The sequence below is a fragment of the Malus domestica genome, chromosome 14 (assembly GCF_042453785.1).
Source record: "Malus domestica chromosome 14, GDT2T_hap1".
In the NCBI taxonomy this organism is placed as follows: Eukaryota; Viridiplantae; Streptophyta; class Magnoliopsida; order Rosales; family Rosaceae; genus Malus; species Malus domestica.
The window spans coordinates 24,765,134-24,780,012 of record NC_091674.1 but is presented as its reverse complement, the minus strand read 5'-3'; the positions used below and the strand labels follow the sequence as shown (position 1 = coordinate 24,780,012).

General features: G+C 34.2%; 1 protein-coding gene and 1 long non-coding RNA gene across 2 annotated transcripts; one reads left to right on the top strand and one right to left on the bottom strand.

Moving 5' to 3' along the window:
- The first annotated feature begins 4,997 nt into the window (after positions 1 to 4,997).
- On the top strand, positions 4,998 to 6,884 carry LOC103418590 (4-hydroxycoumarin synthase 1). The gene is made up of 2 exons (XM_008356699.4): positions 4,998 to 5,251; positions 5,618 to 6,884. The coding sequence occupies exons 1-2, from the start codon at positions 5,083 to 5,085 to the stop codon at positions 6,619 to 6,621; spliced, it is 1,173 nt and encodes a 390-aa protein (XP_008354921.2). The 5' UTR covers positions 4,998 to 5,082; the 3' UTR covers positions 6,622 to 6,884.
- A 4,104-nt stretch (positions 6,885 to 10,988) lies between these two features.
- Positions 10,989 to 13,128, bottom strand: LOC139191373 (uncharacterized). Its single transcript, XR_011575404.1, has 4 exons — positions 12,988 to 13,128; positions 12,814 to 12,882; positions 12,065 to 12,123; positions 10,989 to 11,125 (listed from the first exon to the last, which is right to left on the bottom strand). It is a non-coding gene; the product is annotated as an uncharacterized lncRNA (long non-coding RNA).
- Between the last annotated feature and the right edge of the window lie 1,751 nt (positions 13,129 to 14,879).

Below are 14,879 nucleotides of genomic sequence, written 5' to 3'. Positions count from 1 at the left end.
TCAAGGTTAGGATATTTTCTTTTTCGACCCCAACGTACGTTTACAGTTTCCACTACCCAGTTTCGTCCAATAGAAAGTTTCAACTCAATATAGTAAAGTACATAAAATATATATGACAATATACGAGGAAGCCATCCTACGTACCATGCACATGTTAATATATTATTTTAAGTTTTTATTAACATACTATGTTGGAAGTAGAAGTTGAAATTTTAGACCACAAACAGTAACAAATTGTCCGTCCACATTAGGCTTCCTCTAACATCTCTTGGCCTGGGGAAAACAGAAAACATTCTCTGTTCTGTTATATACACGAAGGATCTAGTTTGTTTGTACTATACTTGACCAATATCGAAACTACTGAGCACCGGTCAACGTTATACCGTCAAGGACCTAGAAGAGTTTCCCTCCAACCAGGAGGCCAATCACAGCGCGATGCGTGTCGACATCAGAAGCCAATTATAGCGCGACACGTGTCAACATCAGAAACCAATCACAACACGACACGTGTCAATGTTAGAATGAAACTAGAAACTCTCTTCTATAAATAGAGATCATTTTCTCACAATATTTCCTAATGTCATTTTGTACTAAATCATTCACTTGTACTCACTAAAGGAGAGCTTGAACCTATGTACTTGTGTAAACCCTTCACAATTAATGAGAACTCTTCTACTCCGTGGACGTAACCAATCTGGGTGAACCACGTACATCTTGTGTTTGCTTCCCTATCTCTATCAATTTACATTCTTATCCATACTAGTGACCGAAGCAATCTAACGAAGGTCATAAACTTAACACTTTCTGTTGTACCAAAATCCTCACTGATTTTGTACATCAACATAGGTCTACCCCAAGCTGCTTACATAACCAATTACTTTTTGTATCTCAGCTTGCTTGATTTACTCGGGACATGGCTCACAACTCACCCCAAAAGGTTACAACATAAGTTTGAAAAAAAAAAAAAAAAAAAAAAAACCTAGCTACAACAGTTCTGGAATCAACTTCTCGATATATTATTTTCTCTTTTGTCACAATTATTTCTCAATGGTATGCATAATTAGTGATATGTAAAATAAATGGATGAGATTAAAAATAAAAAATTTAACAATAATGAAAATCAAATTTAACAGCTAAAATACTTGTAATACTAAGATGCATAATATTGAAGACGAACCTCTTTTGTCATGTATTTTAGCTCGCTTTCCGGAGGTGTACATACACGAATAGTCGTACTTCCAAACCTTCTCAGGGTCTCCTTAAGTGGTGGAGTTAAGGTGGTTAGAAAAAATAAGTTAGAATTAACATAGTTATTGCTTTCATTATATCACCACTTAGTATAACAATCTAGTAAGTGAAAACGAAAAATCGAACCAAATTATTATGATCTGCCAATTGTACGACTTAGTCCTCCTCTCTCCTATCCTTTAATGTAGATAATATCGTATATATTGGACATTTTAGGTTCCCTTTGAAATTAGAGGAAATGTGTTATGGTAGTTTAAAAGTGCTAGCACTAAGGCCATCTCCAACCGAAGGAGGGCCAGAGGGCTCTCTTTAGCCTTATAGCCCTCCAAGAAATTATATTTTAATGAATAGTATTAGGTCATATTTCATACCATCTCCAACCGAGGGGCTAAATGGCCATAGGCCAAACATAACCTTGTGACCAAAAACCATCTCGAACCGAGGGGGCCAAGGGGCCAGGGCCAAACATAATTTATTATTTCAATTTAAAGACTACAACAACTTAAATTTAAAAACTACAACTTAAATTCAAAAACTACAACTTAAATATTAAAAACTACGACTTAAAAACTACGGCTAGCTTAGGTATTTATAAGAAAAAATTAGAATTTTTTATTTTATTTTTTAAAATTTTTTTCGGAAAAAAAAAATTCAAATCCAACGGCTACTAGCGTCATCATTTGAATTTTGGGCCGGCTCGGGGCTGGCTCATTTGGGCCAGCCGGTTGGCCTGATTTGGTGTTTTTGGCCCGATGGGGTCCACGAGCCGTTTGGCCTAACCCTCGGTTGGAGACAGTTTTCGTGTCATTTTGGGCTATTTTTAGCCCTATGACGCTCTGGCCGGATCAGTTGGAGATGGCCTAAATATCTCTTATCATGATGTTACGGTTTCAATCTTGAAATTTTGTCCCGTGTAAATTTTTCTTTTTGAATGGTCTTTCATCAAGGCCTACTACTTTTTTTTTCTTTCATTCCTTGTGATATTTTTAAGCAGAACTACATAGATGGACCTTTTGATGGTTATATTTACATTGAGGTTTTGGATTGTGTTTTTTTTTTTTTTTTTTTTTTGTTCATCCATTGTATTATGATAAATAATTCAATATTTTATAATTATAAAAAATGCACTTTTTCAAGAAGATAAAAAAAAAAAGATTGAAATAACTTCCATGCACGTTTTCAAGAAGAAAGACTTTTCATGTACATATGACCAAAAGAATTGGAAACAAATTCCTACATCAAATTTTCAAGTTATTATAAGCTAGAAAAATGTACTACTGGGACAATTAACGGTGGCTTACTTTGATTCACCATTACTAAGACGTTTTTAGAGAGAATTCATGATATTGCATTATTAGACCGAGACGTCATGTGGTAGTGAATTCATTTCATGTAAGTGTTCTTCTAAATTTTGGCCCAACTGAAACTTTAGACATTGAATTAAAAATATGGGAGTATTAGTCCAATTGTCCTTTTGGGTAGTGTTATAAGACCTTCCGTCTATTTTGTAATAATAGGCCACTTACCTTTTACATGCCGGCTTATTCGAAATTTGAGTTTTATTTCATCGTTTAAAATTAGGTGAGTGTTGTTAAGAAAATTTGCAAGCACCTATCTCTAAAGAATCATTCTTCTCAACTATTCTTAATATAGAATTCAAATACATCTTGCACAACTTATAAATTTACAAATTCTGTCGAAAAAGAACTAACATGAAATTGATTCATCACCACATCACGTCCTGATTCATATAAGTTACTCTTCTGCCACGGTAGGAGGGAGGGATTTAGGATTTGATTAATGTGGGGAGATGTACAATGTCACCTGCATAGGGCCAACTGCAAGTGGTATTAGATCATCCCTTAAGCAACTACGTTGTGCGTGCGAAATTGCATGTACCCAAGACTCTACAGACAGAGACAAACCAATTCGACGGGAGAAAATTCAAAATTGTAGTACGGATGACGAATCTGACTATCGGATGGATGCAAAGACTTGAACATTTGCATATATTTGTGGAATTGAGGTAGAAACAAACAGCAAGGAGTTGGGGACATGTGAATATCCATAATGTCCCAAGAATAATATGAGGTGATAAGCACAAATCTTATTTAGCTTCAAGTTTAGTCTTTATTTATAAATATTAGAGAAATATCTATTGAGAGATGAATAAGAGCAAAGGAAACTCTCTAAAAATAGAATTTTTTTTTTATTCCAACTGTTAATCTTTTAATCGATATTAGCAGTTTAGAATCCTAACGGTTCAATTTCGATTTAAAACTGGACAATTGATGTGTGCATTTAAGTAAAGGAAATGTTGGCGCATCGAGTCTATCCACCTTGGCCTGGCCTAATAGAGAATATGGACATATCTACATAGAACTATCGATGTTGTGCATTTAAGTAAAGGGAAATTTGGTCAAACAAGGCTAGATGAACATATATTTATGGAAGCAAGTTTCTTTATTTTCTGGTAACGAAAGTAACTTGTATTAGATAAGAAAAGCTAATAAATCAATCCAAAAAAAACCAAGTACACTACAACAAAGAATGAAGAACCGAATACGAAGTCCCAAAAAGAGGCAACCCACCCCAACAACAACAACAACAACAACATCGATTGAAAGACACCACCTTACACAGCAGTTGTTTTTGAATGATTCTAGTGTTTAGTGTTGTCCTAGCACGAGTTCAATTCCAAGCTTCGTGGACGTTTCTTTTACTTTTTATTTAAACAGTACTTTGTATTAGTTTGTCGTTATCGATTAAAAAAATGCCTTTCAGTTTACTATTTCAATTCTTTTCCCTTTCTTTTTCGGCGGCCAGGGTTTTCTTTGTTTTCTAGGTTTTTCGTTCTCTTACAAGTCCACAGGACTGGCTGGCTGCCCACTTACCACGATTTTAATATTCTGTGGTCGTAACATTTTCATATAAGGCAAAAAAGTCGGATACATGCCATTTTTTATCAAGATATCCGGTTTGGTTTACGAAATAGACTAGTGATGCCAACAGACCAAAACTACCAAAATATAACAAAATAAAAACAGTTATTATTAGCAGAAGAAAGTGACTGGAAGTTTCAAGTTGTAAGAAAAAATGTGTGTACATTACTTATCTTAAAGCGCCGGGCACCCACGCTTTGACACAAATGGAAGTCATGTTTTCAATATGGGGTGTTTCGGAGACATATTTTGACATAAGTTATTGGGAGGCTTACTCTGTAATTTATTTTAACGATCCAACCGTTTATCTTTTATATATTCTCTAAAATATCATAACTAAAAAAAATCACTCACATCTAAAGTCATATGACCGTTTGACAATACTTTATCATTTTTTCACAAAATTTATTCAAATTTTTTAATTTATGTTTCCTGAAGTTCTAATTTACTTTCATATTACTCTCTAACGTATTTACCCCTATAATTAATTACTTAAAATTAAAAAACTTTATAGATTAAAAAATTGCATTAAACATTATAAAAAATATTGTCTAAAAAATATGAGGTGTCAAAGAGTCCACGAAAAATCTCACTTTTGAGAAAACCTCCTTGACATTTCTCTCCCTTAAATTCCAGCAGCCATCCCCATAAAATATTGAAGCCACTATCCTTATAATATTCCACAAAAGAAAAAACCCCTGTGGATCATCTTCCTTCCTTACAAGCAGCCATCCCCATAAAATATGAAAGCCACTAACCTTGAAAGATTCCACAACTAACGATCTGATTGCTATATAAGGAACGGAGTAGTGGCTTTCATTTTACTGCAACCTTTGAACTCCCCCTCTCTTTCAAGGTTTAACTAATCCCAATTCCATCTGCTATATCTTTAATGGCGCCCTTGGTTAAGGATCAAGTAGAGCCTCAACATGCCAAAATCCTAGCCATTGGCACTGCAAATCCACCAAATGTCTACTACCAAGAGGACTATCCTGATTTCTTGTTTCGAGTCACTAAAAACGAGCACAGAACGGATTTAAGAGAGAAGTTCGATCGCATATGTAAGTGTATAATACATGCATGATATACATGATACCATATATTTTTATATTGTAACAAAAACATATCATGCATGAAATTATCTTACAATATGTAAGGTTTTTGACCTCTCTATGGAATACCAATTGATCTTAGTATACTATGATTCTATCTTGTTATGAGGTTAAAGTGAATAACATCCCGATACCAACGGGCGTGTTCATGTCAAAATAAATGATGTTAATTTATGTTATAAGGATACTTTACTACTATGTCGTGCTAAGAGAAACTTACAAATGACATTGTATTTTGACCCAGAATCTCATTTTATTAGTGTTTTAAGGATATAGAACCTAACCTAACAAAAGTCTTAATTTACTATTGAACAGGTGAGAAATCAAGAACAAGGAAGCGTTACTTGTACCTAACAGAAGAGATTCTAAAGGCTAACCCAAGCATATATACCTATGGAGCCCCATCACTTGATGTGCGCCAAGACATGTTGAACCCTGAGGTCCCAAAGCTAGGGCAAGAAGCAGCATTGAAAGCCATCAAAGAGTGGGGCCAACCTATCTCAAAGATCACCCACCTCATCTTTTGCACAGCTTCTTGCGTTGACATGCCAGGTGCTGACTTCCAATTGGTCAAGCTTCTCGGCCTTAACCCATCCGTCACCAGAACCATGATCTACGAAGCTGGCTGCTATGCTGGTGCAACTGTCCTTCGCCTGGCCAAGGACTTCGCAGAGAACAATGAGGGTGCACGCGTCCTTGTGGTGTGCGCAGAGATCACAACCGTGTTTTTCCACGGACTCACTGACACCCACCTAGACATACTAGTGGGGCAAGCTCTTTTTGCTGATGGAGCATCTGCTGTGATTGTTGGGGCCAATCCAGAGCCTGAAATTGAGAGTCCACTGTTTGAAATCGTGGCATGCAGACAGACGATCATACCTAATTCAGAGCATGGTGTCGTGGCCAACATTCGTGAAATGGGGTTTAATTATTATTTATCAGGAGAAGTCCCCAAATTTGTTGGTGGAAATGTTGTGGATTTTCTGACTAAGACTTTTGAAAAAGTTGACGGAAAGAATAAGGATTGGAACTCCTTGTTTTTTAGTGTGCACCCTGGTGGGCCCGCTATTGTAGACCAGGTGGAGGAGCAATTGGGTTTGAAGGAAGGGAAACTTAGGGCAACAAGGCATGTGTTGAGTGAGTATGGCAACATGGGAGCTCCATCTGTCCACTTTATTTTGGATGAGATGAGAAAGAAGTCGATTGAAGAAGGCAAAGCTACAACTGGTGAAGGTTTGGAATGGGGTGTTGTAATTGGAATAGGACCGGGACTTACAGTCGAGACAGCCGTGCTGCGTAGTGAATCTATTACAAGCTAAATACTTGCATAAAATGATTCATTCATTGGTTATGCATTTCACGTGATGCGAGCGAGTACTGGATAACCGGTGTATACACACCCCTGCTGCAGCTGAGTTTTCTACCTAGTCAAATAATCATTTCACGATCACAGTTTTTGTGATTATTTTTCATTTCACATACATAAAAATAAAAGTCTTTGGATTGGAGGGTCCACATATGTAAGGCTAGTCCATTGACTTTGGTTTTTCATTTAATTAATAAGATTGTGCACGTTATCTTTGGTTTGGAGTCCCTGCTTATTATGCATGCGTTATTGTAAGATTTTGAGACATTAACAAAAGAATATTAAAGTTTCGTCCAAAAAAAGAAAGAAAAAAACAATAGAATATTAAAGCAGCTTTTTGTTGCAAGCTCTAATTAAGCTCTGGGATCATGAGAAGAATCGCAAGGGTTTGTCTTAATAATAAGCTGAGAAAACTGGACTCTGTATTAATTAAATTAGCAAATAACTAGGTTTGTTTTTGTAGTTTAGGTGACGTCTCATTCTAATATATTGGGAGTTCTCTATGTGAGGGGAAAAACTGTTGCATATAATGCACAATTTTTTTGTGGCATATTTTTTATTTGTGATTGGTATAAGGGACACTTTGGATGTGGTCTATAGCTATCAATATTCTTTGATTGAAACCTTGTTAGTTTTTAGTTTTTGATTGAGGTCCCTAACATTAATGTAATAATATAAGTTACTATATTTTTTTAAATTAAAAATTAAAAATTGAAATTTGTAATTGTTTATATTAATGAGATTTTAAATAAAATCCATAATTTACGGGATTAAAAATAATAAAATATAAATTATACTCTCTATTGTATATGTGTGTGTGTGTGTGTGTGTGTGTGTGTACACATATATGTATGGGTACATTAACCAAAATTAACAAAAAAAAGTTATTGTACCAAAACATGGATACATTCTCAAATCAACGAAAAAGAATGTACCCATATAAGTTTAAACATGGATTAAAAATTTTTAAGGGATTTTATATTAAAAAAGGGTACATTTTACATATAACAAATTGATATATTTGAGAATGGGTACATTTAAGATTAAAAAATTGAAAAATTATATGAATGGGTACATTTAAGATTAAAAAATTGAGAATCTTTTTATATATAAAAAAAACTAATAGGTACAAACTTAATTTAATTTAATTTTTTATTATTTTGGAAATGTTTGAATTGAAAATTAATTAGAAGTTTAATAGAGGTGTGAGTATTAAACCCTAAATTAATTACTAATTTTTATATTAAAAAATTATATAATAAACATGTAAATTCATTATCACATTAATGTTAGGGACTTGAATCAAAATTTGAGAACTAATAAGGTCTTAGTCAATGAACAGTAAGAACTAGGGACCAGATACTAATTTTTCCTTGGTATAACTATAAACTAAGAGATGAGAGAGACAAAGAAAAGTACAGAAAAAAAAATCATAACGCTATACGATAATAAGAAACAACTTGCAGTTGTTGGGACTAAAACACCGAAAGTATTGACCATATTTACTATGGAATCTGCATGTTCGTCAGTTCGTTCCAGTCCAGTTCAGTTACTCAGTATGCTGGTTGACAAGATTTGTATCCGCATATGTTCGTAAACAAACTCATGTCATATATCGTCAAAAGTTTGATAAGGAGTGTTGAGATTTTAAGGTATTTTTAATATTTTGCTTATTAGGGTTTGTTTGAGAGTTTACTATTTAATTAAACAGTACTTTGTAGCAGTTTATTATTATCGATTAATGAAAGAGTAATGCTAAAGAGACTAAATTTACAAACAAACTGATGTGCCACCAATAGAAATAAGCATATTTATCAATGTTTAAATAATAAACCAATTATCAACTTTCATGTCCTTTAATTTTTTTTAAATTTTCTACAAATTTAATCTTCTTAGCATTACACTTAATAGAGTGCCTTTTCCGTTTAGTATTTCGGCGGCAAGGACTGGCTGGCTGCCCACTTACCATGATTTTAATATTCTGTTGTCATAAATAGTAATGTACACCAATAATGCAAATTGAACATTTTAAAATATGCACATTAATTTATGATACTGCTTGGAACTATTTATATGCACATATAAATAGTAAAAAAAAATGGAAAACTAGATTTTAAGATGAATTTTAGAAAAATGTCTTATATAAGATTAAAAATTGATTTTAGTCCCTAGACTCTATTTAATGTCAGCATATGTATTCAATTTCTCTCCTTTTTATTTATATTTTATGTTGTATGATAGACACGTATTTATTACAATTGTTACCTTATTATTTATATTTGTTAGTGCCTCATTCAGACTATTTTGTGTAAATTACTTTAGTTTTGTAATTTATAAGGATTAGGATGCTTATTGATAAAAGTGGAATTTAACATGGTCTTAACACATTCTATACGTTTTAGTCTTCCTAATCGCATTGGCTTCATCCAGTTAATCAATTATTATTTTATTAAGCGGTGGTGTGGGCTTTGTCATTAACCACAGATGAGGGACTTCAACCGACAAACTAAGCGGTGAGAGTGGATGCAATTTCTTCATGCCACATTTGGAGTCTTAGTCAAGCGAAAGCAGAGAGAAAGATGGGAAAGTACTTTACAAATTTTACTTCTAATTCGTGTGGTTTTGAGTACATGGAGATGGACTGGGCATTCTTGATTTTTAATCAAATTGAATTTTGGCATGGGATCAAAAGAAATAGGAGGATTAGAGTGAGATGGAAAAGGAAATAGTTTTGACGTGTTGGAAGATGTTTTTGCTTTCCTATTCCAGTTGGAGTTTAGCATTGATAAAGGGATTCGGAAGGAAACTAAATCAGACATGGAGTGGGCTTGACATGTAGGGCTTTGATTCTTATTAATTCTCACGCAACCTATAAAAGGATAAAGCAGCAGCAAAAAGAGGGGTTTTTTTTCTTCTTCTGGGGTGAAACAGAGAGCAGGGGCGCTGTGCGGCAACAATTTGGTTCTTTTTCTCTAGTTTTATTTTATGTAAAATTTCCTTCTTAGAACTACTATGAATTCGTCGTTCATGCTGTTCTAAACTCTTAGCTAAGGTTAAGAGGAAGTCCTAATTATGATTACTCTAGTTATTTGATTGTTTAATTTGTGAATTTCAGATTGATGATTAATTTTCATTCACTAGTAGAATTGTAATTTTGATGTTTGGTTCTTTGTGCTTGACCATAGCCTAGGATTTTGATATTGAAATTATTTGCATATGAAGTTATTTCTGACCATGAATTGGATTATATAGATGCTTTGTGAATGAGAACCATGAACTTATATTTTGATCAGACCGTAGACGAATATTGGTTTGTGTGGCTTCCTAGAAAATTAGCTATTTGTTTGACGTGACCAAGTTGATAAGTGGTTAACTTGTTTCTCACTTTGCTTAATTGGATTCCTACATGTTTGTGTATACCGGACCATGGATATAGAGACTGTAGGAATAGTTGAGTTTAAGCCTGACCACAGTAAAATTCACATCTATTTGGAAAATTATTGGCATGTGTATCTGACCACAGACATATGTACGGAAATTGTTTTCATTAATTTGATAATTCATGAGTTGACAATTGGATACTAGGTTATGACAATTAGTAGTGGAATCAAAGCCTTAGTGTTTTCTTACATTTGTTCTCAATCATATTTTTGTTTAAGCATTGTTAATTTTAATTATTCTTCGATACAAACCCAATCTTTATTTCAATTTGTTAAGTAATAGTTATAGGATTAAATTGTTAAATCAACTCCGGTGGATTCGATCTCGTATTTACATATTTCCACTACAATTGATTCGTGCACTTGTGAGTAAATTTGGTTTGAATTAATCTATTTATTAGGTTAGTTTAAATTCACATCAGTGTTCATAAATTAAATTTTATGAAAATATTATAAATTTTAATCTCATTAGGGTAAGTATCTTATATAAGAAAATATTTTCATAGAGATTTTTCAGTACACTTATGTTTTTGCATATTTTCTTACGTGCCACTAATTTATTACAATATATTTAGGTACAAACATTTCGGTACACTGGATTAGTATAATATGTTTAGGTACCGACATTTCAGTACATTAGTACACTAGTTTAATATAATATATTTAGGTACCGACATTTCAATACACTAGTTTAATATAATATATTTAGGTACGGAATTTTTGGTACACTTACATTTTTACATATTTGCTTATGTGCTACTAATTCACTACAATATATTTAGGTATGGACATTTCGGTACACCAATTTAGTAAAATATATTATGATATGTGACACACCCCGTCCCGAAGGAGGGCATGCTGGCCGTCACGTGAGAGTGACGTAACCATTTGCACAGTACGGAAGCTTTAAGATACAATTCCTAAGTTGATACACCCGAAAGTGAGTCCTAATTTTGTCCAATCTGTCAGAACACCGTCGAATTCCTCGTAGTCACCACACCTTTGTGATTCATGAACCTGGAGGGGCGTAAAACCAAAATTGAGTGGGTCAGTAAAACAAATCTTTTCAAATCCAACTTTTCTCAAAACATTGTAACCCCTCTCCGTAAAACTTGTATACTTTCCCAGAAATGTAAAATATAAATATACATATATAATCTCAAAACTTCAATTCACTTTTTCAACATTTTTCATATCAGTTATGCCATGCCATGTCTAAATTCAACAGTATAATATGAATGCATCAACATAAATCAGGTGAAAGAAAATAATCAACCGGAGACCCTACAATGGTCCTGTACGGTTGAATCTAGAGCTCAAAATATCATCTAACCGGAGTCACCAACTGTGACCTGTACGGCCATGCCGGAGTCACCTAGTATGACCTGTACGGCACTACACTGCACATAAATCGGAATTACCTAATGTAATCTGTACGACTTAATGGTGTAATAATATGCTCTAGTGCTTTTCTCATCAATCATCTGTGCACATAATCTAAGGTCACCTACCAGTCGGAACCCCTCTAATGGTCTGTACGACTGGCATGTCGGAACCACCCCCGGTGGTCTGTACGACTAGCATCTACTTGGATCCAAGGTGAGCATGCGACGCGGTGAATAATAATAAGCACTAATACCAAGGTGCAGGTTATGAGCTCAATATATCTCATCATCATCATAGCAGTAATATACTTACCTGATACTCACCTGTGCGTCCACAGCACCAATTCATACATATGCATCATATCTCAATTCATACTTTTCATATCATTTCATGCATGGCATTTCGATTCACTTTTCTATATACTTTTCACATACTTCTATGCATGGTATTTCAACTAATATATCTCATATACTTTTATACATTTTCATTTAAAGCATAATTTCATGCATTTTCAATTTCTGGAAAAACGGCAAGTATATATGTATACGGAAAACAAAACTGCCCACTCACCTGGAGTTCGCCCTACAACTCCCTAGCACAATACGCCAAGGCGTCATGACGATCGGCGCCTAAAACAATAATCAATTCCAACCTTAGAATTCATATCGATAGAATATATAACTGATATAAAATACGTCACTACGTAGTTCGATCCGGAAGATCCACCACTCGGATTTTAAATCCATAACTTCCAGAGGTCCACATTATACCTCTAGGACAACATCCTAAAATTTCATTACCATCCAACGGTCGGATCTCCGTCAATTTCCAAAACTAAGTGACGGTTAACATTCTATATTATGGACTTACAACTCCAATTTCGGAAGATCCGCAAATCGGATTCCCAATCTGTAAGTTCCTATAATCCTCAAATATTACGTATTACAACGTATCAAATTTTGGTGACGATCCAACGGTCGGATCATCAATTCACATTTTCACCAAAACTATAAAACGTTATTCGAACACCTAACCAACAATCCTTAATAACTTTCTCATACGGTGCTCAAATTGGGTATATGAATATACCACAGTGATCTACTCGACGTCACGGACGTCGACATATTTTTAAAATAATTTTATTTTTATTTTTTATTTTTACTGTAGCACCTTCTTCTTCCTTGGGTCGCCGGACTGGTTTTTCCGGCGGCCGTTTTCTGGGCAGTTTTTCAAATTGCCATAACTTTGTCATTTCTCAACGAAATCAAGTGATTCAAAAACGAAAGTTGTAGCCCTTGAAGAGACAAAGAGAATGGTACCTTGCACAACACCTAGTTAGCCGTGGTTTGGCCGTAAACTGCCTCGAAAGCCTCGGAGGTCGCCGGAAACTGGGTATTTTTCAAATGAGTATAACTTCTTCAATACTCAACGAAATTGAGTGAAACAAAAAGGAAAGTTGTAGTACTTGACGAGACGAAGAGATTGATACCTACCTCAACGCCTAACTCGTCGGGGATTCGCCGGAAAATTCCTCGAAAGCTCCGGCCAAACTTTGAACTTGTCGATCTCCGTGTTCTTACGTCCAAAAACTTCCAACGAAGCACTCCGAGCTTCCTTGGGACCTCACTAAGCTCACTATGAGCTTGGATTGTCCTAAAAATCAACCAATTCAAAGCTCATGAACAGTACACTTTCATGGGGAGTTTAGAATCTAGGTTTTCCGAAGTAAAACTTACCTGAAATGGATACCATCGTGATCGTGAAGTCTTCAGGGTTCCAATGGTGGTCTTAACTTGGACGTTCGTGGAGATTTGATTGTGGTTTGTGTGTGAGTCCGTATGTTAGAGAGTAAGAGAGAGAGAGTGAAAATCTGAAATGGAAGAAGAAGAGAGAGAAGGAAAGGTTACGGAAAATGGGGAGGAAATTAGGGTATAGGACCCTACCTAAAGTCCAACACAACAATAGCTTAGAAATTTTAGGTAAAACAAACACCAAAATTACGCACCTTAATCCCGTTTAAGGGCGTTTTCGTCTTTTCACGTCCTCGGAATTAAAATTCCAGGACGGGCTGTGACAATATGGATGTTTAGGTACACTAATTAGAGGAAGTTAAATAAAATTAATGAATTAAAATGTGTATAATAATACATTTAAAATTTAAAGTAATGACATTACATAAGATATCTATTTTTGTTTTATAATAGAAATTTGAATTAAGTACACATTAAATGACTAAAATCAATATCCAATCTAACACCAGATTTTTATTAAATTTTAATCTTCTTCACGGATTCAAGTTCAAAAACCCCTAAAAAAATTCAGATACATGCATGTTTGATCAAGAAATCACGTTAATTGTACAAATAAAACCATGGTGCTAACAGACTGAAACTACACAAATACAACCAACTTTATATACGAATAAGTTAAAATGAGTAAACTACAAAAATTATTAATGTAAAGAGAGATTTTAATTTTATTAATGAGTAAGCTACAAATTTTGGGTTCATACCTACGACTTTTGTTCTTTTTTTTTTTTTTTTTGAAAAAGTATGTTTACTATTACTACGCCTACATTCTAGTGCGCACACATTTTTTCTTACAAGCTGAAACTTCCAGTCACTTTCTTCAGCTCCAATTTTCAAACATGGCGTAGTTTTAGAGGTTATTCAAGGGGAGAAACAGAGAGGGTTACACAGTTAAAATACGATTAGCAGTTTTTTCGAATATCGAAATTCGGGATGGATGAGATTATTAAAGGAATATTATGGTTTTACAGGAACTCAGGAAGCTGTATACATTGCCTAATCCATGTTGTTCATCTAATGGGAAGGATACAGAGTGTCTCGATAGGCAAATTAATGAAGAGGAATAGGTTTTGGCATGAAGTAATGGAAGTAAGGCTCTTGGATGAAGATGATTTCGTTACGAAAATCTTACAAATTAGATGGATGTGAATTAGGAATGATGGTTACTTATAATAGATTATCATACTTTTTCTTCACATGTTCTCGTTTAAGATATATTCATATTCACGTTATTCTGGTCGTTACTTATTTAAAACAAAAACTTATGAGATCGAAATTGTCATTGCATATTATCGTATATAAGTTATTCAATAATAACTTTTAATGTAGATGTATCCAACAACATATGAGGTGCTAATACGAAACCCTTTTAAAATTTATAGTAGATTGAAAGATTTCTTCTTCCTAGCCACTATAATAGAACACATGACAAATTTAAAAGAGAAGTTCAAACACAATCTAAGTGGAATTCTACAATAATGCATATGTAGTGATGTATGAACTCAATTTAAACACTATTTTTGGCCTCTCAATATTCTTATTTATGTTTTGCTATTAAATTGAATAAATTAAACAAA